General features: G+C 41.2%; 2 protein-coding genes across 5 annotated transcripts in view; one reads left to right on the forward strand and one right to left on the reverse strand.

The window, feature by feature from the left end:
- Positions 1–8,495: 8,495 nt before the first annotated feature.
- MTX3 (metaxin 3) lies at positions 8,496–18,524 on the reverse strand. Of its 3 annotated transcripts, none has more exons than XM_054002944.1 (9): positions 18,398–18,524; positions 17,929–17,998; positions 16,343–16,419; positions 14,709–14,801; positions 13,473–13,655; positions 13,259–13,335; positions 12,247–12,404; positions 11,767–11,855; positions 8,496–10,397 (listed from the first exon to the last, which is right to left on the reverse strand). In XM_054002944.1, exons 1-9 carry the CDS (start codon positions 18,476–18,478, stop codon positions 10,287–10,289), a joined length of 939 nt encoding a protein of 312 aa, XP_053858919.1. In that variant the 5' UTR covers positions 18,479–18,524; the 3' UTR covers positions 8,496–10,286. The 3 variants fall into 3 exon arrangements, with proteins under 3 accessions (XP_053858919.1, XP_053858918.1, XP_053858920.1); XM_054002943.1 differs by having other exon boundaries at positions 8,496–10,423; XM_054002945.1 differs by lacking the exon at positions 11,767–11,855 and having other exon boundaries at positions 10,248–10,397.
- Positions 18,162–24,367, forward strand: part of THBS4 (thrombospondin 4) — a 47,890-nt gene continuing 41,684 nt past the window's right edge. The window contains exon 1 of one of the 2 annotated variants that reach the window (XM_054002940.1): positions 18,162–18,404. The gene's annotated coding sequence lies outside the window, so the exon portion shown is untranslated. Of the gene's footprint in view, positions 18,405–18,671; positions 18,728–24,367 lie in introns of those variants that run through there. The other variant, XM_054002941.1, reaches the window with a different exon arrangement.

Raw genomic sequence — 24,367 nt, forward strand, 5'->3', positions numbered from 1 at the left:
GGATTACAGACTGGTCTAAGTGATGAACACACTAACAGGTTCCCATGCAGGATCCTTTCATTATATTCCTGGATATGATGCTTGCTGCTCCAAGTCTTTCTTTGGCTCCTAGCTCCTAGTACAGTACCCTTCTTCAGCTCTTGTCTTGGGACTTCTGAGGAGTAATACCATGAGCTGTAAAAACTCCTTTGCTTTCACTTTTGATAGATGGATAAAATGATCCCATCAGCGCTGGGGTCTCCAAGGGCACCTTGGGGGTCTGTCTCAAGAGGTGATACAGCTGCACATCAGGCTGGGATATATCTGAGCACTAAAGACTCTTTGTCTTGCTTCAGTGTACAAGTGCATGAGTGAAATACTAAAACATAGTAAGAAACAATTTAGGTAAGTCCTGTTTTCTTAAGAACAGTATTTTAAGTTTTAGGCCCTAAAAAATAATATTGTCCTTTTAAAAAAAGTTTTTTTTTTTTTAGAAAAAAGCTTTTAAAGATTGGCCCCTGATAGTAATTTTGTTCTGTGCGTTAAACAAGAGAAATGCATACATGTCTTTGCCAAAATATTTAGTTCACTATATCCACATTCATATGGCACAGGAGATCCTAGGAACACATCCTGTTTTCCTTCCAAAAGGCAACATCCTTCCAACATCCACACCAAGCATTGTGGATGTACCTGAAGTTACCAGAAATTTCTTGCAGAATTCAGCAAGCAAATAATTGGGAAAGTCCTGGAAAATGATGAAGAGCAGAAGAGCACAAGCAATACAAGTGCTTGTGTCACATCAAGCCATCTCATCTGTTCAGTGTTGGGGTTTGACCTGTAAAAGCATTGGAAGCTTCTGCAAAAATGCACCAGAATAAACCGATTTTGTAAAAACATGGGAGAGGGAAAAGTGGGAGTATGTTAATAAACCTGCCATCAAATGTAGTCAGAAGAAATAAGTAGGCAATCTGAATTCACCTATATCAACTTAAAATGACTGTGTATTGGTCCTCTCCAAGCTGTGTCAGCTTCATATGAAGAATTTCCTAACTTTTTTGTAGTGATTATCTCAAATCAAGTTTCAGGAAGATATCCGGTAAAATCTACAACTAAAGGAAGTATTACTAAAGCTGAAAACACACAGAACAGTTATTAAAACCTCAGGCCACACTAAACTGATTGAAAAATAATGAAAAGGATATCATTATAATTCAGAACTAGCAGCTAATTGCTTAATGAAAATTAGATGGTTTACATACTATGGTAATTTCTGAGAGCATAGCCTATTTTATTTCGTTCAAATGGCCTTTGGAAGAAAGGTGGTCTGGTTTTGTTCTGTACTGGCCCATTTATGGAAATATGCAATTTCAATAATAGCTCTAACAGATCAGCAGATGCAGTGAAGCAATGCAGGCTCTAAGACTGTTGAAAACCCTTCAAATAACCTCACAATTCAGGGAGCAGATGTCATTCTGGCACTTACTGTTTCTTACTCCAAGAATACAATTTGTGATTCAGGAACTAAGATATTCCCTCTATGACAGTGGACAATTTTCATAATGGTGAACAAAGAACCTCTCAAAACCGACTTTTCTTTATGTCAGACTTTGCCAGGCACAAGAAAAGATCAGAATACAAGAATTCTGTGCACCAGAAATGTGAATTAAAAACTTGAGAGTGGAAAATGCAGTGTTATGCAGATGAGGGCAGGACTCTTTACCAACACGTGCCCTTACTGTGAAGGAGGTAAGGAAGTCTTCCTTTACTCTGCCAGATAAAACAGCAACCTCTGCAATGATTTTCCAGAGTACAAACCACTTTAGGAACTTGGTGAGTACTTTAACCATCTCTGAAACCAGCCCCTTGTATTTCTCAGGAACACCCACCTCTCCTGCAACCAGATGAGTCAGACAGCATCCAGGAGCTTCATTCCAGGAATCTGGCCCACTCAGAAACCCAGAAAAGAAGCACAGAGAACTGACATTTTCTTGATAAAAGGGAAAGCACAGTGAGCAAACACTCTGGACAAAGTCTGCCCTGAACATTGAACAAAAGACCCTAAAATCGCCATGGGCTCCTCTTCAACTATTTGCATTAATGAACTATACAGGTTAGTAAAAGAGACATCTGCCCCCACTTTCCTATCACTAATATCACAGCTTCCCTCATTTAAACTGTGCATCAGGCTTGTTTCAGAGTCAATCCTTATCACAGTTAATTTTTGATGTCCCAAGACAGGGCATCCATATTTATTTGTCTTGTCTCTTAGTACCAACCAGTTATTAAATCCCAGGACAAAAGCTGTAAAAACAGGAATGGTAACATCTTAACATGTGTTGGAACTTCCCAAACTAAACATGATGAGCAATTATATGGACAGCTGGCAGCTTCAGGTTCAGCCTTCCTCCATCTGGTAGAACTGGAGGAGAGCAAACTGGAACAATGCCAGTGTCAAGACACACCAACATAAGTCAGGAGCCTTCTACACCAAACCGACATAAGCATACCTAAGTGTGACCTGAGGCTGGCCCAAGAGAAAGCTGAGCTGGTAATCTGAGAAGAAATGTGGGTAGTGACCACTGTCTTTCACTGGGGGACTGTAATTTCAACTGTCCTAGCTCTCTTTGGAGTCTCTGGTGGAAACTGATGTCCACTGATCAGGGCTACAAGCAGCACAGAGCCCTTGGGGATTGCTGTCATGACTGCCCATTGCTGGAGGCAGTATCTATCCTCCCACAAAATATTCTTCAGGGAAAAAAAAAAAAGAGTATTCTGTCTCCTCAGTTCTTCAGTCCTTTTGAGCTCTGTTGCTCTGTTGCATGTCACTCCGTTGCTATGTTCTCTGCACTGGGTGCCACCGATTGCCAACACCATTTCAACACTTCGTCTTCCCTCTGTGAAGACAGATACCTGGCTCAGCTAAAATAAGGACACCAGATAAACAGAATAATTCTTGTGTGCAAGCTAAGAAAGCAAAAAGAACAGTTGGGAAACTGCTTTCTTACCCCATGGAAGCCAAGGGGATTTCTGAGTTTTTCATATCCTGCACTAAGGAAACAGGACCTTTCAGGGATGTTTGCGAAAAATAAGGTACTTCTGCCCACTGCAGAGAAGCTACTAATCCACTGCCTCAGACACTTGCCAAGAGCTGTGGACCAGCCAAAATGAGTTATCACTTTCCTTAATTGAGAGCAGAGAGCTGAAATCCCTTTCCCACATAATCACAAAGTATCAGCTATTCCAGGAGAATTTGTGCCTGTTTTGTATCCATCAGTTCCCTTCCCTCCTCTCCAAATTTCTATTTGGGTATGAGCAATCCTTCTTGTCCAAATCACTAGATTTTTTTTTGTAGAACATGTAGGTGTAAATAATTAGCTTTTTCCAACAGCAGTTTCAGCAGGACAAGTCTCACTAGCCATGGAGGTGCTGTAGCTCTTCCTCTTACCATGGCTGCTGCTGACCAGTTGTGTCTTGTTTTTTGGTGGGAAGTGATTTTCTGTGAGGAGCTTCTGGAAGCTTTCTCTGTGCCTGGCAAAGCCAATCCTTGGCTGGCTCTGAGAACTGACATGCTGCTAAGCCAATTAGAGAAGTTGGTAACACCTCAGTAATGACATATTTAAGAAGGAAATCAAAACTGTGAGCGGTTCTTCTGAGGGGTGGGGAGGCATGGCAGCTGGGGCCATTTTGGCACTGAAAGTGTCGATGTGACTGGTGTGACCATGTGGCCAGCGAGCCTTGCCTGTCTGGCCGCCCTTGGCCAGATGCGCTGCAGATAGAAAGGCAGGGGCGGCGGGTGCAGCTTCTTTCTCTCTTTTCTGCACCCTGCATGGGGAGAGATGTAGAATGGTGCCAGCACTGTGACTGGCAGGGCTACATGGCCTGTGGTGGGAACATGGTGAGCAACTCCTCAGCATGGACCCAGATGAGATCAACCTTTCAGTGCTGCAAAACCCTATAAGGACTTTTCAATTGATAGAACTTGAGAATAGTACCTATGGACAACAATTTTCTTCCAAGTCAGAGAATAGGAAGAGGTGAAGGCACATGAGGAGAACCAACATGGTGGCATTGAAGTCAGTAAAGAAAGAGGAAGAAGACGTGCTCCAAGTGCCAGAGCTGAAAGTTTCTTCTGCAAACTGTGGTCAAAGACTATAGTTAAGTAAGCTGTCCCCCCACAGCTCATTGGGTCCACAAGAGACAGAGGTCCACTTGTGTGACAGAACAAGTGGATGCCAAAAGGAGCTATAAAAACCTGCACTCACGTGGACTCACAGGCAACAGATTCGGGAAGCCTGTTTTGCCCGTGAGAAGGACTCACATTTGCAGAAGATTGGGTGGGACTGCTGCTCACGAGAAGAGAACCAAGTTGGAGAAGTTCACAGAGAACTGTCTCCCATGGGTGGAACTCACAGTACAACAGAAGAAAGACCTTTTTTCCCTGAACGAACAGAAGAAAATTGAGAGTGATGAACTGACTGTGTCCAGTTCTGGCCCCTCAGTTTGGGAAGGACGTTGAGACGCTTGAACGTGTCCAGAGGAGGGCAACAAGGCTGGTGAGGGGCTTGGAACACAAACCCTGTGAGGAATGGTTGAGGGAGCTGGGGGTGTTTAGCCTGGAGAAAAAGAGACTCAGATGTGACCTTATCACTCTCTATAACTTCCTGAAGGGTGGTTGTAGTCAGGTGGGGTTTGGTGTCTTTAACCAGGCAGCAACTGACAGAACAAGAGGTCACAGTCTCAAGTTGTGTCAAGGAAAATATAGGTTGGATATTAGGAAAAAGTTTTTCACGCAAAGGGTGATCAAGTACTGGAATAGTCTGCCCGGAGAGGTGGTGCAGTCACCATCCCAGGATGTGTTTAAAAAAAGACTGGATGTGGCACTCGGTGTCATGGTTTAGTTGGGGTGTCAGGGAACAGGTTGGACTCAATGATCTTGAAGGTCTCTTCCAACCTTGTGATTCCATGATTTTGTGCTTCTGTGACTAAAAACCCGATGTTTTGTCTCCCTGCGTTGTCAGTGGGAAAGAGGGAGGGGCTGGGAAGAAAAAGTGTTCTAAAAGTTTATTTTAGTTCTCATTACGCTCTTTTAAACCTGTTAATAATGAGGTTTTTTTTATACCTTTTAAATATGAGCCTGTTTTGCCCTTAGTGTTTTTTTCCTGATCCTTATCTCAATGCATGAGCCCTTTGAGTTTTTTTCCCCTCCTCTGCTCAACTATAGCATTCATTCTCCTCTGCTCAACTATAGCAGAGGAGAATGAATGAAGAGTTTTCCTAGATGCCTGGTCTTTCAACCAGTGTCAAAGTTGTAACATACTACTGGAGGGTTTTTCAGAAATATCTTTCATTAGTGGTCAACTCAGAACAAAACTCACTGAAATCCTGGTCTGAACATACATAGCTCACTATATGTTCAGTGAATGTTTCTTTTCACCACAGCAAATGACAATACAAGCAAAAGGAACTTCACCTCCATCACTTGGAGGTTGCTTTGGGTAAGCCAGAGCTTTGCAGAGACTTCCACTTTCTTGTTTGTGCTCTCCCTCTCTCACTGCTCTGTTCCTGAAAACAAAAACTGTGAGGTGTCTGTGTGAGTTGGCAGGCTGCCTAGCTGCCCTTGTCAAAAAGGCTTGGTAAATTTGACCAGAGCACTGAATGTTTACACAAGGATTGCTTCTACTTAATGAGCTGCTTGATAGTCAAGGCATATAATTTCTATGCACTGAGGGCTTAAATGAAGGACCACATTCTGAATTTTGATAACAGTAATTCACCAACAGAACCCACATGCAACACTTGAACATATACAAATTTGGAACATTGGCATTCATGATGAATAAAACCCATGTGATTTTAAAGATAAATGACCAAAAGGGAGGTGAACAGCACTGAGGAACATCCTTGTGCCATGGGCTGATTTACTGCAAGACCTTGCTTGCTCTGGAAGTACAGTGATTCCTGGTCTCAGCTTAACTTTTAATGAAATACAGTAAACCTTGCTCACTTGGTCCTGCATCTGAAACAGACTGGGCTAGCACATTGCAAATATTTTTTTTTAGCAAACTTGCAGCAAGTCACTGAATTCCCCCCATGTTTTGGTAACACATGAAGCAGTCTTTCAGTCCCAAATACCATGACATTGATAAAGCTCTGACACTGAAGAAGTCATTGAGGGTGAAAACAGATGCCCCTGATCTCTCCCTTGATCACCTTTTCTTTCCTTCTCCTTTCTAGGTTCTCAGTCCAACCTGATCTGGTATCTTTAGGGAGCTGGGATCTATTCCTGGGACCTTTGCTCCAGGCACAAACAGTAAACCAGCATGGCACAGGGAACCCTGGACTTAGTTTTTCCCTTCTTTGCTTTAACACATCCCTCAGACAGTGAAAAAAACTCACTTGCCATCCTGGCAGCTAACCTCTGATACAGAACTCAGCTTCAGAACAGGCTGCTCCTGGCCCTTCCCTCTGCTGGGCAGGTCTCCATTGGGTGAGGAGGAGACCATGGAGTGGGGCTTGGCCTCTGCCCTGCTGCCCAGACCAGGACACAAGGCACTACCGGGAGCATTAAGCCCCACATCACCATTACCCTGGCATGGCTGGGTCTCACACAGATGCAGAACAGCAGAGTTGCTGAAGGCCTCCACACCAGATATCACATACCATAAACCTGGTAATTGGAGAACAGCTTCTAACCAAGAAACATGCCTATGATCAACTACTAAGGACAGCTTGTTGCCAGCTGCACAGACCATCCAGATTTTTAAGCTACAGTATAGTTTGTCAAGCTAACATATAAAGCTGGTCCATCTTTCTGCATGGAGGAAAAAAAAAAAGCGCACTATGAATGGTTCCTGCTGCAATGCCAAGAATTAAAGCAAGGAAAAGAAACCTGCTCAAGGGAATCTGCAAACCATTTTAACCAGGAATCAAATAGGGTGGGTTTTTTTTCTTAATGGAGTGTTATGCTACATTAGCAAAAATGATGTGACATCATGAATGTATAAGTGTATATAAAAGCCTAATATAACAGTATTTTCAGAATGGGGCGGGGGGGGGAAGGAAAAGGGGAAGGGAACAGCAGACATTTTTGAAGCAGTCTTGGAAATGTTAAGTAGAACATATTTGTAGCTATTAATTTGTAACCTTTTTTATCTAATTTCTTCTGGAATGTATATATTCCTACAACCAGGTGACAAAGAAAAACACAAAATAGCCCTAAGGATATCTACATACAGCTTTCACCAGAAAATTGCTTGGGAGCAGGGGCATTAAATTTGCAACCTTCCAAAGTGGTCCACTCCACTTACAACTGGCAGCTGGATAAGTTGCTTTCAAGGTAAATCTGTTCCTAGCCACCACCTTTCCAGGAGGAGGGCAAGGAGGGTGAGGCTCATCAGCTGCCATGGTAGCAGCAAGGCCCTTGAAACCCAGTGTTATATCCCACACTTGCACATTGTAGGTGTGTGCACCAGAAGCCAGAAGTGAACATGTGAATCTTAAGTACTTAGAGACTGCAGAGCTGCAGAAGCTACAGCAGCCAGTGCTCTGCATAGGAAGCAGGCTGCAAACAGTGGTTCCAAGGCTACACCACTGCTGCCCACCCAGGCAGAAGGCTGCCTGACTCCTTGTGTTTCAGACCACCCACCAGCTCAGGCAATGGAGAAGCTGCCAATCACCACAGGAGGTTTTCACGTAATGGTAAGAGTTAAGCGGCCAGGGCTTCCTTTGCACACAGCAGACACAGCACATGTCCTGGACTCAATTGTTAGGTATCTGCTCTAAGGAGAAAATCACATCTCGATCCCATCTTTCTCCCCTAGCCAGAGAAACAGCTTTGACTACTTCAGATGAAGAGAGTTACTCAAATTGATCCCACCCGGGAAAGCATTCACCTCCCAGCTTCAGAACTCAGGCACACAAAATACACCAGTAAACCAACGGGCAAGCCTGAGTTACCAGGCCAGGGATGACAGTGCCCACATAAAGGAGCCTGAGTTTGAATTCACCTTGGATAGAAAGTGAAATAAGGAAGCGTATGGCTGTGCAATGTTACTGGTTGCCTAGGATGGTATGCCTGACTGCAGGCTATGTTTGCTGTGATCTCCAGCCCTGTTGTCCTCTGCCATCAAGTGAATGAAGTTCCTTGAGCATTGGTTTACCAAAATTTCAGATCAGCCCAATCACATGGCCCAAAGCTCACATTTAGTAAGATCAGCAAATGTGTGCCTCCTCATTCCCCCTTTCCCAAAAGCAGTTGTGTTGAAAGAAAGGAATGATATTGAAAGTGTGATAAAAATTTAAAGTCTGATCTCATGAATATGCTAAGATGCTTCAATTTCTTGTCTTAGCAGTCAGCAGTTTTTTGGTGGGGATTTTTTTTGTGTTTTTATTTGTTTGTTTGTTTTTTTGGTTGGGTTTTTTTTTTTTTTATGGACAAGATAAACTGTTCTACAAGGAAATAAGAAAAGCACTCAAAAAAGTCAACGTATATACCACAAAAAACTCTACCAAAATTCCACTAAAAATCCAGAATTTTAATCTTGGAATAACAACCCTTTTTACAAAGAGATTTTATAGGTTGAGTATATGCATTCACAAAAGCAACAAACTAAGGCATATTCTCCATAGCCATGTTTGTAAAAGAAAAGCTCTGGAAAGCTATGTGACTTGATCTCACATAAATCTTGTCAAGGTACAGGGAGTATGAATTTTAAACATTTAAATTACTTTTGCATGTAATGGATTATCAGTTTATACAGTTATGAATATGAGCTAAATTAGTTTCAAATCACTGCAACAAATACTCTAGTAAGAGCGTGAAGCTTAAACAGTATTTTAAAGTGCTCATTAGAAACCCAACATTTCAATTAAGAAATGTTAAAAGATATTACATTCCTTACATATCAAGTCCAAAAGTACAATATGTACACAATCTACCATCTTGTCTTTACAAACAGGAAGTAATTTATCTGTGTATCTCAAACATGACTAGTAGCCAAAGTGAAGCTGAAAGACTATTTCGATTTGGCCAGAAAAACAACAAAACATCCCCCCCCCAGAACAGTTATCCCACACATAATGCTATCAGAATTCTATATCCCAAGCACTGCCACTTTGGCCAATCTCCTTTGTCTAATTGTCTTTACACCTACTCATGAAGTATCTGCCAGTACTTTGCCAGTAAAAAATTACAGCATCTCTCTTGTAACAGAATTGCTTGGGTCTCTAGGAATTTGCAAGGCTTCTGTTAAAGACAAAAGGTAACTGAACAAAAGAAATATGCCCTGCAATATACCACAGTTTGCAAAGAGAAATGAGCTCTTAACTAGATAGCCCATCATATAACAAAAATTTTGACACTTTTTAGTTAATTTTTGAATTAACTGTAGTGCTTATCAAAAAAAAAAAAAAAAAAAAAAAAAAAAGAAACTAATTAAGAGGCATTTGTGAGACCTTTAAAAGCCTACATCAATTTTCTTACAAAGCCCTAACCTGTCCCTTTCAATCCACAGATGCAGTACATTGCTAGTCAAGTCTTGTCCTGACAGCAACTAATCAAATGTCTCTATCCACTACAAGTTTCCTGTGATTTTGACTTAACAGTTTTGCAGCATGTGGTATTACTCTGTGCACAGGTTAAGCCTGTTTCACAAAGGACGAATACGAGGTACTGTGAAATGTTAGCATTGTGCATCATTTTAATCCCCTTAGCGCACGTGCTTTTCAATAATCCCCTTCAAAGTACAAGATGACAAATTTTCAAAGATACAAACAACCATAAAACACAAATCCCAAGTTCATTAAAGCACAATAAAAATATTTACGTTTCTGTCATTGATTTCATGTCTCAGTTACCATGAATGGCAACATTTTGTCTTTTCAGACTTTGCAACTGGACTTTGTCCTTTTCAGACAAAGAGTATACCCACTCACATACAGTAACATGATTACAGTAAAATCAAAACCCACAAAATAAAATAACAGTGAACATTCCATAAGCAGATTCTTAACTTTAGGTAAACATTTCTGCTAGGCTAAAGGCAAAAATATGCTGTACAAAATCATGTTAACATCTCAGTAATAAGCTTTGTTTAGCTTAGTTAGCTTAGCTTCAGCATAGTGTGTGGCCAGCCTGATCTATGCAATTTCTTAAAAGAACAGGAAGATAAAAGATTGTAAAGCTCTAGTTCTGCTCTACTTGTACCCATTAGCAGATTCTTCCCTTGCAAAACATTCATGTGAAAAAAATCTACTGTGGCACTCAGTTGAGTTACAAAACACACATTTATGGACAACAGGAGATGTTAAGGTGATAAACGACTCATTGGACTGCTTTCTTCTCCTCCTGCAGCAAGCTTGAGCATTGTGAGCTTACGAGGGGGATGCTGAGGACTCTTACGAAGGTTGTCGTCCATCTGCAGAGAAACAATGAGAGCTGGATCTGGCAACAGCAGAATATAGATTATATGATTAGTCTTATTTGTCAGGGCTACCATCAATAATACTGACTTGGTTGGTGTATTTTTACTGTTAGGACCAGAAACAACTGGTGCTTTGATTTCTTTCCACTCTTAAATATATGTTGGTGTTAGAGCTGCTAATCATTCCCTTACACATGATGCATCAAACCCAGGGCACTCGGATGTGCTTCTGCTCAAGTTATTTGGTCAAGATTACTGTAGGAAGCAACACCAATTCTAAGAGGTCAAATATTGTACAATATCCAAATGCTGTGAGAAGGCAGATCAAGAGTGAAACTGCTAACAACAATGGATGCTTCTGTATGTTCAGCAGCATGCAAGAATAAATCTTTTGAAATCAGAAATGTTCTGGAGGTGCTGAATGAATTTGTATTAGTTAAACATTTCAAAAAGTATGTAATAAAGCACTTGTGATAAGACCTTTTCAAAGACAGGTTAAAATTAATCTCTGAATATAAACAATTTATATTTTCATAGGAAATCACTCTAATGCCCTTTGTGTAATGTGGTCTGAAAAGGTTTAGTTGGTACAGAATAAAAGCACAGGGGAGATCTGCAGAGGCTGTCTTGTCTATTCCATTTCTTCAAGGCAGGATCAGATTTTCCTCAGTCATACTTGACAAATGTCTATGTAACCCATTGTTTAAAACTTCAACAGCCACACTTCAATGCCAGAAAGAGCACCAATACCTAATGCTACAAAAGCTGATCATAATTAATGATCTATGTCACACACTGATCTTGTTCAGGAAGAAATGCCTTCTACCCTTTCAGTTAGAGTGTTCTATCTGCATGAAAAGGCTAATTCTTCACAAGTATTTTTCAGTTAAGTTGTATAGCTTTTGATAGGTGCTGAGTGACAGCCTTAAAAACAGAGAACATAAGAAAAAACAGCTAGAACAAGCAGGAGAAGAGTGACTGCCGGATAGTTACTACAGCATGCAGCTGCAAGTAAGGAAAGCTGGTGATCAGTCTTAATTTGCAGGACCATTTCTGAGTTCCAATACATTTTCCTCCTTCTTAGCTGAATGTACATTTGCAGAAAGATACCATGCCTCTGTTGGTGTGCACACCTGCAAGACAATGTTCTTTTGGTTGTACTAAAAATACTTTCTTAGTGCAAGGCTTCATTAATTCCTCCTTCCAAATGATGCAATATTCTTCCTGCCCCTCTACAAACTCACTAGAAAAGAAGTAATTAAAATAAAGCCCACTGCACAATTGCAATTTCCATGTAAGGATATCTGTGAACAAGTAACCACAACAAACCAATAAAATTAAAGATTCTGAAGCAAAAGTGAACCTTTTCAATCAAGTTGGATTCCTTATTTACAAGCTGTGTGAGTTTCTGCAGATTAGCATCTGCTGTATCCTGTCCAGCTGGAGAATAGCCTGGAGAGTGAAGGCAGAAAGATGAAGAGTGAAAAAGTATTTACAGAAGCTTTTAAATTCTTAAAAAATAAACTCACATTGGAGAGAGTTCGTGCAGCATTTTTACTCAAAGAATTTAAGTGAAAAAGCCATTCCATGTGAGAAAATAAGGAGTACTAAGCATAACCCGTAAGGTTTTGCCAGTGCTTGACAGAATCTAAAACTGAGTATTGACACTTGCTTTTAATTTTGAATTCTTTCTGCTCAACTTCAGAAGTTTCTTCATTTCCCCACAGAAAGTCTAGCATATACTACATGAAATCTAATCTGCCTTGGTTCACAAATAGAATCCTGGAGTACTAATCCCAACATGGGTACAGATGACAAAAAGGAGAAAAGAAACACAGCTTACCTGAGACAGTTAACCTGAAGTAGCGAGTTAAAATATCATCACAAAATCGGCACAGATTGGGAAGCTGTTTCAAATGCTCTTGCAAATGTACCCTCGGGAAGCACACTTTATAAATCGGTGCTAGGAAACCAAACACAAAGGCATCCAAGGTGGTAGGCCTAAAAAGAGGGAAATACTGAAGTGACTCAAGATAAGCCTTTACGACTTCCACAACCTAATTTTTCGTGTATGTCAAATACCACTCAGGACAGAATACAGTCAGCCCTTCTGTCATTCCACCTTTGCCTATGAACTATGAACCTGGTAAATGCTTTGTACCAACTATCTACTCCTTTCAGCATCTCTTAACTAGAGACATGCTGACAAGCTGAAACAGTAATGTCAGCATCACAACAGAGTCATGCTATCCCATACATTGATAAACAAGCCCCTCTAGAACACCTTTCTGGCACCACAAAAGTTGTGCTGGGCACCAGAAGACCAAGATCCTCCCTCATGAAGTGGTCCAACTTCAACAGCTAAAGAAGAGATCATGCTTTTCAGGACCTGTTGGCTCTATGTTGTTGACCCTATCTGCTTCCCGCTCTGCACATATACCACAGAACAGTGTTCCTGGACCTATGCCCTCCTCCCATGAGGGCAGTAGTAGCACCTCAGCCTAAAGCATTTTTTTCTTACATACAAAACCAGGAGGTGACATTCAGTGGCTAGAAAAAATGTTCTCCAGTGCACCTCACATTTTCTTAGCAACTGTGGGAAGCATTTCTTTCTCTGTGGAACAAAGCAGGATAAGAGACACACCACATTGACTCAGTCTGACGATCTCATTTGTGCCCTGTTTGCTCTTTCAGATTTATCTGAAAAGCAGAGGGTGAGACATCAAACTACTGGGAAGCACTTTTAACATTCTGGCAGGTTGAAAAGAAAAGAGGAAGTTCAAGTGTTCATAGAGTGGTGTGGTACCTTTTTCATTACTCATTTATCAAAATTATTTAAAAAAAAACACACTCACGTATCTCCAAAGAAAAACTGAGATGTTCCCAATCTCTTCGACAGGAGATTTAGGCACTCCTTGGCATCCCTGTATATCTGATGAGACACAAGAGCCCTAGGTGTATCCAGGCTGGTATGCATAGCACCATTCATCATTTGACAGTGTGCTAAACTGTTTAAGTTCTTGTCTTTGACAGAACCAACTTACGAATTCCTTACTGCACAACCCATACCTGTGCTTCCACTTCAGTGAGACTGTAGAGTGGAGGGCCTCCCTTGGTCAGCAAGATCCTGTTCAGCGCTTCCCTGGACATCTTTCCAGGCAGATACAAACTCAGTGGGAAGGCAAACCTTGAGGCAAACCATGGCTTTGTCACACTGCAGTAATTTTCAGCCTCAATCCAGAAAGTGTGCAGCTGTATCAACATGAGGAAAAACGTAACTGAGATTTGAATGACATGAGTAGACATCTCATGACATATACAAGATCTCTCTCAGAAAAGCAGAAGAACCAGGAATTATTGTAATTTAAGGCTATCAAGCTCTGTAGAGGAATATACTAATCCTCTGAGCATAGGAATACATGAGTAAGGAAACAGTTACCTTCCAAATAAAGAAAAACACTGAAGATATTACAGACATCTATGTGCATCAACATAAAATTACGTACACACTATGTATGTACAGATATGTACACACACACAGAGACTATACTGAAATACATTGCAAAAGAGTTGCAGACATACAGCAACAGGTTTGAACTTCCTAGAATTTTGTTTTGAAATTTTATATAAATCTTAAAATACAAGATAATCCTAAATTATGAATTTGAAACCAAGGTCAGCTGAAAAGGTTAGCTCATGATACCATCTGGTCAGAGTATTTTTCGCTGTACAAACTGAAGCCAAAGTCATTCAAGAGACTCAGTATCTGTGGGTCTTATAGCTCTAATGTAATTACACTGAAATAATGAGGGCAAATGGCCATGGTTTTAGACATTGTATTTAGATATTGTAAATAGAATTGAAAAAATAAACAAGTTACAGGCATTTTAATTTATTAAAAGTTTTAACTCAGCAGTTCAAAAGACTTTCGGTTGTGTGTCTCAGATCAGACATATCTTAATCAAAAGTTTTTCAGGAAATCAAATGAACCAAAAAATGGCCACAATAAGCTGTTTTCAGGATACTGTTTCCTGAAGACCAACAGGAAAAAAAACCCCTATGTAAGTGTCCTTTTAAAATGTCTTTCACAGATCTACTGTGTCAAATTACTTGACACTCCACAAACACACACTTATTTCCTTTTCAAAAGTTGCTAGGCAGTAATTCCAAAAAACTGACTAATAAAACAGCTATGTTTTATCCAGGGCTGTGGCTGACAGACTTTAATGTCTCTCACATTGGGCACCTCTTACAGTATTAAATTCCATCTATTCGGACCATTACAAAGTATTTATTAATAATTACCAGAGCAGGAAGCAATTTCTCTTCAAGTAGTGCAATATATGCCAGCGTATCAGCTCCTTGCTTTGCAGACAAATCATAATCAGCATTGTATTTCTATGAATTAAAAAAACATAAACTTACGATGAACTTTCAAAAAACATTATCAATGGAAAGTTACTTCAAACTTAACACCTATCAAGGCAGTAAATATACAAACAATTTTTGGAACAGAAAGCATGCACTCACTAGAATTTTCCTTCTTCAGGCCAACTCTGCCAAACCTTGTTGAATCTCACTTTTCCACCTTCCCAATCCTACAACTTTGGGCCCTCCTATTTCCAAAATAATTACTGCGTCTCCTTTCTATTGGTTTCCAAGCAAATGTCCAGCTATACAGAGGCAATTTTTCAGTACTCAGGGATGTAGAAAACCTCTGGTAAAGCTCTATTGTTATTTTCAAGAAGCATGTGACACTTCAGCAGGTGTAAGCATAAAAAAAAAAAGAAAAGCGTGCATTCCCATATTTTGCTTTTAATGAACATTCTAGAAGTTAATAAATTGAATGGTAACAATGTAAGGGAACAAATATACATCAAAATTAATGCAGTTACTAACTGAACTTTTAATTCTAACAGTGGATTCTTCTAAGATACATTATAAAGATTGAAAAACTGGGGGGGGGGGGGGGGAGAGTGAGTAGATTTGCTTCATTAATTTATAAACAAAGGGCCAGTGCTGACTCTTGAACATCTGAAAAGCAAGCATACAATTGTCGTACTTCAACAATTAACAGGGTTTTTCCTCCCAACATTGTGGAGCCTTTGGTATTCACATGAATACCAAATTCAATACAAATGAATCTGAAACTTTAGAATTTCAAAACAACTGTCTAAAATTCCATCTCAAATGCAGTTTTCAATTCTGTTTTTCTCCCCATGATGATCTGAAGTTTCACTAACATGGAGTTTCACTAACATCAGATCATTGGACAAGACAGGAACTGCCTTTCTAATGTAAAAGCAGAACAGTGGGAACCATCTTGGGAATACAAAGACGATGCCATGGTTAATTAGGTATCTTTATACTTTGTGAAAAGAACAAATTGTACAGCTTTATTCTTTGTGTATGAAACATTAGGAGTCCTACAAAAGGCAGAGGTTGTAACATGGTATGCATCAAGAAACACCTGCAGGCCTCTTTATTTTACAAGCTATAGAAAAAATACATAGATTAAAGACAATGCTGTATGTATTCTTTCAAAAAAAGAGCACTGGGAAATAACCCATTTAAACTGTTAACCTAAACTATGATACCTTAGGTCTGAAAAGTCATAATGACATAAAAGTGTTATAATTACAAGCAGGGTCATCAGTAAGAAACTGCTCATTTAGAGATGGTTTGTTGGCCTTTTCAATTAATTTTTTTCATGCTTATTTTTAAATCTTTCACAGAACTAATGATCAAACTTTTAAAGAGCAATTTCAAAGAGCAATTTCTTGTCCACCATTTTGCAATTCTCATGCCTGTATGAGAAAAAGAAAAGCATTGGGTCTGAACTAAACTCCAGGTTTTTGGAAGCCTGTGCCAGTGCACAAAGGAAACATGCAATAGTCACTGCAAGTCAAGGAAAACAAATCTTTTTGAAAGAGACCTACCTGCTTTCTTAAAAAGTTTAGTATTTTTGCTGGCTGAGAAATAACAATGTCTTCTGATACCAGGACTGGTAGATCTCCTAAAAGGCATAAATAATACAGTCAATATGTATGGATGATTTCTAACTTGAAACAGTCAGTCACTGTATGTACTTTCCTTTTCTCAATAGCATGCTCTCATTTTCCTAACATGTAAACATAAACTTAAAATTTTACACAGCATGAGAGTTCCACCAAGGTTACAAATACTTACTAATAAAAAACATTAAAAAAGGGCAACATCAAATCAGATTGAAGCCAATGTTTTTTGCCAGGTATCCAATACTTTGAAAACCAGGCTACTTGTCTGGATTTCAGATGTTCACCTTACGACAGAAATTCCAGCTCAGTTAAACTGCCCTCTCAATTCATCAACCTCTGAGCCTCTTTTCAATTTTTCCTCTGTCCTTCCCCTCCAAATCCATTTTAACCATCTTTTTTTCTCTAGCTTTGCTACAAACAATGCCCAAGCTACCACTGCATAACCATGAGTTACTAAAAGAACTAAGTACTTCCCCTCTACCAGAAGTTGAGTGGACAGCCTTTAATAAGATCTTTAATAATCTTTAATAAGATTGCAGGTTCAAAGCCTATAGAGTGCAAACTCTCTGTAACAGAGGCTACCTTACAGCACATTCACAACAGAACTGCCAGAATGAGCCCAACAGGACAGTGCTAAATACTATTAAATTATCAATTATCACCAACAATTACTATTTAAATGGCTTTCTTAAATTATTTTATACATTTTCCTTATGAGGATAGCCACCAAATTTCTACAAGTCCACCCATCTAGTTCTTGGTATTTTCCCCTAACAGAACACAAGACAATGAAAAGCAAGAACCAAAGGCTGAACTTCTGCAACTTCTTCTACTTCTCAACTTCAGTACAGTACTGCCTGAACTGATAATGTGGTTAAGTATAAGTGACAGAGGACTCTAACCCTGCAGTGATTTTACCTCTCTTAAATACACCAAGACAGTAACTGCTGAGCAAACAAATAAGCAATGAATAGAAGCATCCTAAACAAAGAAGTCCTCTCTGACAGCTTACGTTCACCTTTTCTAAGTCAAACCCTCTAATTCAGCACAATACCAAACATCCCAGCTAGTGTAAGCTGTACTTGCTGAGGCTCACATTCCACTTCCAACTGTATGAACTCATTAAGCTACAGGTAATTAAAGAGCTCTTACATACACATGTCTAGTTACTACCTTCATAAATATGCAAAGTGCAAAAAGCTTACATATTTGCTGTCACTACACCATCAACTCAGACTGCCTGAATGAAAGAGTTATGTACTCGGCATTACTGCTTTGTTAACTGTATGTTGTCTCACCCATACACATTTTAATAAACTGTCTTCTGGAGCACTTTATTTCTGACTTCCATTATTTAATTCTCACAAATTCATCACACTTGATTCTGTGAAGTCATTTAATTGGGGCAGACTGCACTCATGAACATAAACCCAATGCAAGCACAGAAACTGGTAACTACATTTATAACACGGCTGTGATTAGAGTAATAAAGGCTGCAAAGATGGTACCTTTCAGAGTTCTCCAGGAATTATTTATAGAATTCACTGTCAGGGGAGCACCAGAAAATCTGGCGTAAGCCTGCAATAAAGATTGGAGGGCAGGGAAGAAAACCTGTCACAATGTGTAAGAAAAACTTAAACCAGAGCTTTAGAAGTTGTGTTAAACACCTTCGTGCACTGAGGACCAATCACCAGCAGGTGCGCGACGGGTTTGGTTCCGGCTTCACTGCCCTAAGGAGGCTCCAGAGAATGCTGGGCAGAGGCCCCGCAGCCCCCGGGAAGGGCGGCAGCGTTGCCCGCGTCTCCCGTGGGGAACGAGCCAAGCGCGCACCGCGGGCCCAACATCCTGCTTCCCACCCTCGGCCTCTCCCGAGGCAAGAAGGAGCCCCGCGGACGTCCGTGCGAGCGGCAGGCAAGCCCCGGGGCGCCGGCGCTCCCTCCCTCCCTCCCGGGCCGGGCGGTGGCCGCCGCCCGTTACCATGACGGTGAGAGACTCCGGGTGCAGGGACGGCAGCCCCCAGCCTCCTCCCCAGCAGCTCAGCTCCATGGGAGCCGCCATCTTGTCCGCCGCGCCGGCCGGGGAGCGCGGCGCTGCTCCCCCCGCATGGCGGCGCTCGAGCGGCCGCGCGCGGGGCCGGGGGAGGGCGGAGGGCTCGGAGCACCGCCCGGAGGGACGGGGCCGCACGGCCTCACGGCCCGGGGAGCCGCGCGGCGAGCCACCAAGTCAGTCGGGTTGGATAAGGCCTCTGAGATCTTCGCGGCCAGCTTGTGGCCGAACACCATGTCAACCAGACCGTGGCACCAAGTGGTATATCCGGATTTTCCTTGAACACCTCTAGGGATGGTGACTCCACCACCTCCCTGGGCAGCCCATTCCAGTGTCTAATCACCCTTTCTGTCAGGAAATTCTTCCTAATGTCCACCCCAAAGCTCCCTTGGCACAGCTTATGTATGTCGTCATACTACCCACATCCCTTCCGGCTACAGCCTCCTGTTAAGTAATTGTAGAAAACAGTAATGACTTCCCCGAGGCGCCTCCTTTTCACCAGGCTAAACAAATTCAGTTCTCTCAGCCGCTCCCCTCAGGACTTGTGCTCCAGAGCCTTTCACAGATCTGTTGCCCTTCTCTGGACTTGCTCCAGTACCTCAGTGTTCTCCTTGAATTGAGAACTATGTCCCCTTGTCCTGTCTCTACTTGCCTGGGAGAAGAGGCCAACCCCTACCTGGGAACAAGGTCCTTTCAGGTTGTATCCAGGTGGGGGTCAGCCTCTTGGGAAGGGACATAGATGGCCAGTACCTGTGATCCTGTGGGGAAATAATGCAGCCGTAGTCCTCTTGAAATGCTTTTGGTCTGGCTGAACCTTCACCCTCCAGCCCTGACACTGCACACAGAGTTATCACTTTTCATAGGAGCAAAATAAAAGATTGTGGTTCTCAATCAACTGTGATGAGCAGCCATCAGTAGTTTGGCACTAAAACCAACGACCTCTGACTGTATGTTACCAGTTTTGACCAGGTTATAATGATAACCATTCCGTGTGGTTTTAACTGCAGACCTTTAGAGGCATTAAATTGTCGGCTGTTTATTCCAGAGCTTGTGCAGATGTGTCAGAGCACATCTAAATGCTAAGTCAAGTTTTCATCCTTCCTACAAAAGGAAAAAATACCACACACTGTCTAAAAAAACTCCCTGCACTGACCACCCTTATTCAGGTCTTCTGTGGATAAGGAGGAGAGTAAGGATAAAGCTTCATTTTTCCTTTCACCTTCCCAGATCCACGATTTCAGATTCACATGAAATTTGTGGAAAAAAGTGTCACAATAAAAATTTATGCCACAGATCTGAGATAATTCTGTTCTGTTTTATGAGGAACGTGGGAAAAGAAAAACATACCCACTTTTTTCCTCAAAAAACCATACCACTGGCAATGTTAACAGAAGCAATATTTTTTTAATTGCTATGTTACATTTTTCCTTCTAAAGACTTAATTAAAATATATATTCTAAGGATAGTTTTAATGTCTTTTCCTTCCTACAGACACCAGCTAACTTCTCAGTTTGTCCAGATACTTTGCTTTGGTCCTTTCACCATGTGAACTGAGATGCACTGAGATGCTAAGCTCTGAAAGGGAATTGTGGATGCCAGCAGCTGTGATCTCAAATATCTGTTTCCATAAAGAGTATTTTACAAAGGGCTCAATACTTACATCAGCCCTGTTTAGTATCTTTGTTGATTTTGATGACCTGGACAAGAGGATCAAGTGCACCCTCATGCAGTTCACAGATGACACCAAGCTGGGTGGGAGTGCTGATGTGCTGGAGGGCAGGAAGGCTCTGCAGAGGCATCTGGGCAGGCTGGATCATGGGCTGAGGCCAATGGTGTGAGGTTCAACAAGGCCCAGTGCTGGGTCCTGCCCTTGGGTCACAACAACCCCAGGCAGCTCCACAGGCTGGGGCAGAGTGGCTGGAAAGGACCTGGGGATGCTGGTGACAGCAGCTGAACATGAGCCAGGGTGGGCCCAGGTGGCCAAGAAGGCCAATGGCATCCTGGCCTGGATCAGCAATGGTGTGGCCAGCAGGACCAGGACAGGGATTGTCCTCTGTACTGAGCACTGGTGAGGCCACACCTCGAGTGCTGTGTTTAGTTTTGGGCTCTTCACTACAAGAAAGACACTGAGGTGCTGGAATGAGTCCAGAGAAGGGCAGTGGAGGTGGTGAAGAGTCTGGAGGACAAGTCCTGTGAGGATTGGCTGAGGGAGCTGGGGGTATTTGTCCTGGAGAAAAGGAGCCTCAGGGAGACCTTATCACTCTACAAGTACTTGAAAGGACACTATAGATGGCTGGGGTTCAGTTTTTTCTCCCAAGTAAGATATATTAGAACAAGAGAAAATGGCCTCAAGTTGCACTAGGGAAGGTTTGTATTAGACATTATGAAAAAATTCTTCACTGAAAGGGTTGTCAAGCATTGGAACAAGATGCCCAGGAAAGTGGTTGCAGTTACCATTCCTGGAAATGTTAAGGACATTTAGTGGTTTTAGTGGTGGATATGATGGTTAGACTGGGTTGATGGTTAGACTGGGTTAGGCTGGATTGATGGTTAGACTTGATGTACTTAGAGGTCTTATTTTAAGAAAAATCTAACCATTCTATGAGCTTTTCTGTCATATGCCTTTTCTTGAGGCAGGCTGCAAGAAGGGTTAGGAGGTAAACAGGGAAATAAACTTTGCATTGCCTTCAGGGCCAGTTTATCTCTGTGCTGTTGTAGAGTCTGGAACAAAGATAAAAAAAGAGGCAATCTGTACCTTCCCTCCCCCATGTCAGGAACTTTTTCCTCTTGGTTGCCTACATGGAATTCCTATCAGTGTAAATAAAAAGTAAATAAGTGCATTGAAGATGGATATATGACTTGACTTCAAAAAGTGGAGCTTCCATTTGTTTTTTAGAAGAGCAAAAATTCTTTTGAAACCTGTCTTTGAAATTTGAAACCCTTCAAACCAACAATTTTTTTTAAATGAAGGAGGATCAAAACCAGATGTGTTGACATATATATGAAAGGATGTGTTTTAGAACTAATACTTAATTTGCCTTAAGATTTCTATATCTTAATTGCCCATGAATCCTGATTTTTAATCATCCATATAATACCATGAAAACAATGAGTCTCCTGATGCATATTAGGAACAAAACCTGTAAGGTGAATTAAGCAGCAAGGTTCTTTTCTATTTCCCTTACCGCATTATTTGGAATTTGAACAAGTTAGACACTTCTGTAAAGCAAAATTTTTAATGTTTGCAGCTTCTCTGTATTCTGTATGCTTAAAATCTTATCAAATTACATAATCAGGTCAAACATTATAGTGATTGAGGTTTCCTTGCAGATTCTATATAAAAATTATAGTCACATACTTATGACTTCCATACCAAATGTGACTGGCATTATGAAAGTTTCTTGGAAACACAATTGATTAATCCTGTTTTTATTCTTACTTCTTATTTAACCTCCAGTAATTTAAGCTGGAGTTTGTACTTCAGAGAATACACAAGAGTGAAAAGGCAATTGTTAATATTTCATTGTTTTTATTGAAAATGTTGATTAAAAGGTCAAATAGTCCCTTCCAGACAGCAGATAAACTTTCTACTTTGTGAAGTCCCTTAAAGAAGGTTGTACTTGAGCACAAAATACCCTTTAATCTATAACATATTCCAACATAAAACTCAGACTAGAAATGAAAACTGAAAAAATTACAGTGACCTTTAAATGTGCTAAGTTCATCTAAACATGGACTTAAGCTTCTTTTTATATACATTGTGAACCAGTTCCCTTCTGTCATACTGGATTGTGCCTCGTGGGCTGTTTGCAAGCATTGCTTCCATGTGTCTTCTTTGTGAGTAAGCACGAAGAATAAGCAGATACAGAGCAAGAACAGAATATGGTCCTCACAAATCTAACACTAACAAAGATACAATACTACAAACAAAATCCTCCTCAGGGGAGGGCTGGTCAGCACCAGAGCAAGAGACTCCTCTGTATTTAAATCAGAAGTAAGGAATATTAAGCTATAATTATTTAATAAATATCTGTCAGATAAGGAAATCTTTCAAGAAAACATTTCATATGCTTTGATAATCTCAAACTCAGTAAACTCAGTACATAATAAATGGCTGCAAATTACTGCTGGTGTTCCCCTTAGGTGAAAGCAAACCCTTACTATCCTTTTCTCTTTTTTTTTTTTTTTTTTTTTTTTTTTTTTTTGTCCAGAACTGTAATGATTTTGCGGACCTTCAAAGTGTTCTTCTGTCATGCACTTAAGTATATGTTTGCAAAAAATGCTGTTTGTTGAGTCAAGGCTTTTCCTTAATAGTTGAACATCATCAGTACTGATCTAGATCCATGTATTAGCCTTGCAGCATCTGTACCATCTCCCTATGCTTTAGGCTGGGGACAAATTCTGAACTAACACTTCTTTTTAAGGAGCTTATGACACTCAAAGTTCCTCCTTTTTTTTGCGTCTTCTTGTCTCTTGCTTACACCTTTTAGCCTCCCTTTTTTCCCTGCTCCACAGCACTCTGCACCTGATGATCTGTTTTTCTCACTCCCCTGTGCAGCTCTTGGCCAGGTCATTGACACTATGGTGTCATCCTGTCACTTCCACTGCAGGGGCAAGGATGTGGGAGTGAAGTTGAGATGCTTCTTCTTGTGTGGAGATGTATACAGAAGAGCAGTAGGGTGAGGAGGGGGAATAGCACCATGCTGTGACACAGGGGCTACGGCAGAGCACCCTGCTGTCTGACAATGGGCAGAGGAAGAAATGGGTAACTTAAGGAGTGGGTCAACACTGCTAACAAGAATAAGCTAAGAAATAAGGGTGTGTTGTAGGGTATATGCCATGTGGGGAGGGCAGTTAGAGGTCATGTGAATATAGGCCAGCTGAAGGTATCTGAAATCTCACTGGGGCTGCGTTGGAGAGCAGCCCACAGCCGTGCTCTCTGTGGTGTAGACCTGCTCGGGCAGCCCCTTTGCAGTGCTTGCAGCCCCCGCCCTGCAGCATGCTGTGTTTTGCTTCCCACACAATGAGCCCCCCAAGGGCTGTTCTCTGTGGTGCTCCTTAGATGTGTGCACCAAGCCTGATCAGAGTGAACATTAATCAACACTACTTTGCTCACTTTAACATAAACTTTCCCTTCTATTGTTGCCCTACTTTTTATGGTGTAAATAATATCAGACGGCTCCAACTTTTCCAACTGAGTGTGGATAGCAAGCTGCGATGGGGCCAAGCAGGGCTTCCTGGATTTCTGATGTGACAGAGGTTCATCAGCAGAGCTGATACATACAGAGATGTACAGGACGAAGAGAGCTGTGCAGCAGGATAGGAAGCTCACAATGTGTTTGGGTTTCTCACTTGCTCCCTTTCTCCTGTACTTTCTTAACATCAGCAGTGCAGAGGCTAGAATTTTCTGAAGTAGAGGACAAACAATGGGATAATGATATCCTAAGGGAACACACAGTGCTGAAAATTGTTGTAGTTGAAAGAAGTTTGTTTTTTGGTTTTTTTTAATTGACTTTGGCTAAGTTATTGAGTTTGGGAGCTTGCTATGACAAACAGCCTTTTTCTATAGTCTCCATCTGGTCAGTTTGAGCACTCCCAATGCTTTTGAGCTCTTTAAATGAAACAAAGGAGCAGATGATACATTCCTCAATTTGCCAGTCAGAGTCTTCTAGAAACCTAATTTGCCCCAGTCTGCAATCTGCATGACCTCTTTTAGTGACACTCTTCAGTTAGGAAAAGTGGAGTATTTTAATTCCTACCAAGACCAAGTCTACACACCAGGGCATCCCCATTTGTTTTGACTTCAGATATGCATGAGAGAGAATCTATGTTAAACCTTAACAGGTGACACTAAACACCTGACTGCAGAGCAGGCAGAGAAACTTGTGAGGGGGCTTTGCA

The sequence above is a fragment of the Vidua macroura genome, chromosome Z (assembly GCF_024509145.1).
Source record: "Vidua macroura isolate BioBank_ID:100142 chromosome Z, ASM2450914v1, whole genome shotgun sequence".
In the NCBI taxonomy this organism is placed as follows: Eukaryota; Metazoa; Chordata; class Aves; order Passeriformes; family Viduidae; genus Vidua; species Vidua macroura.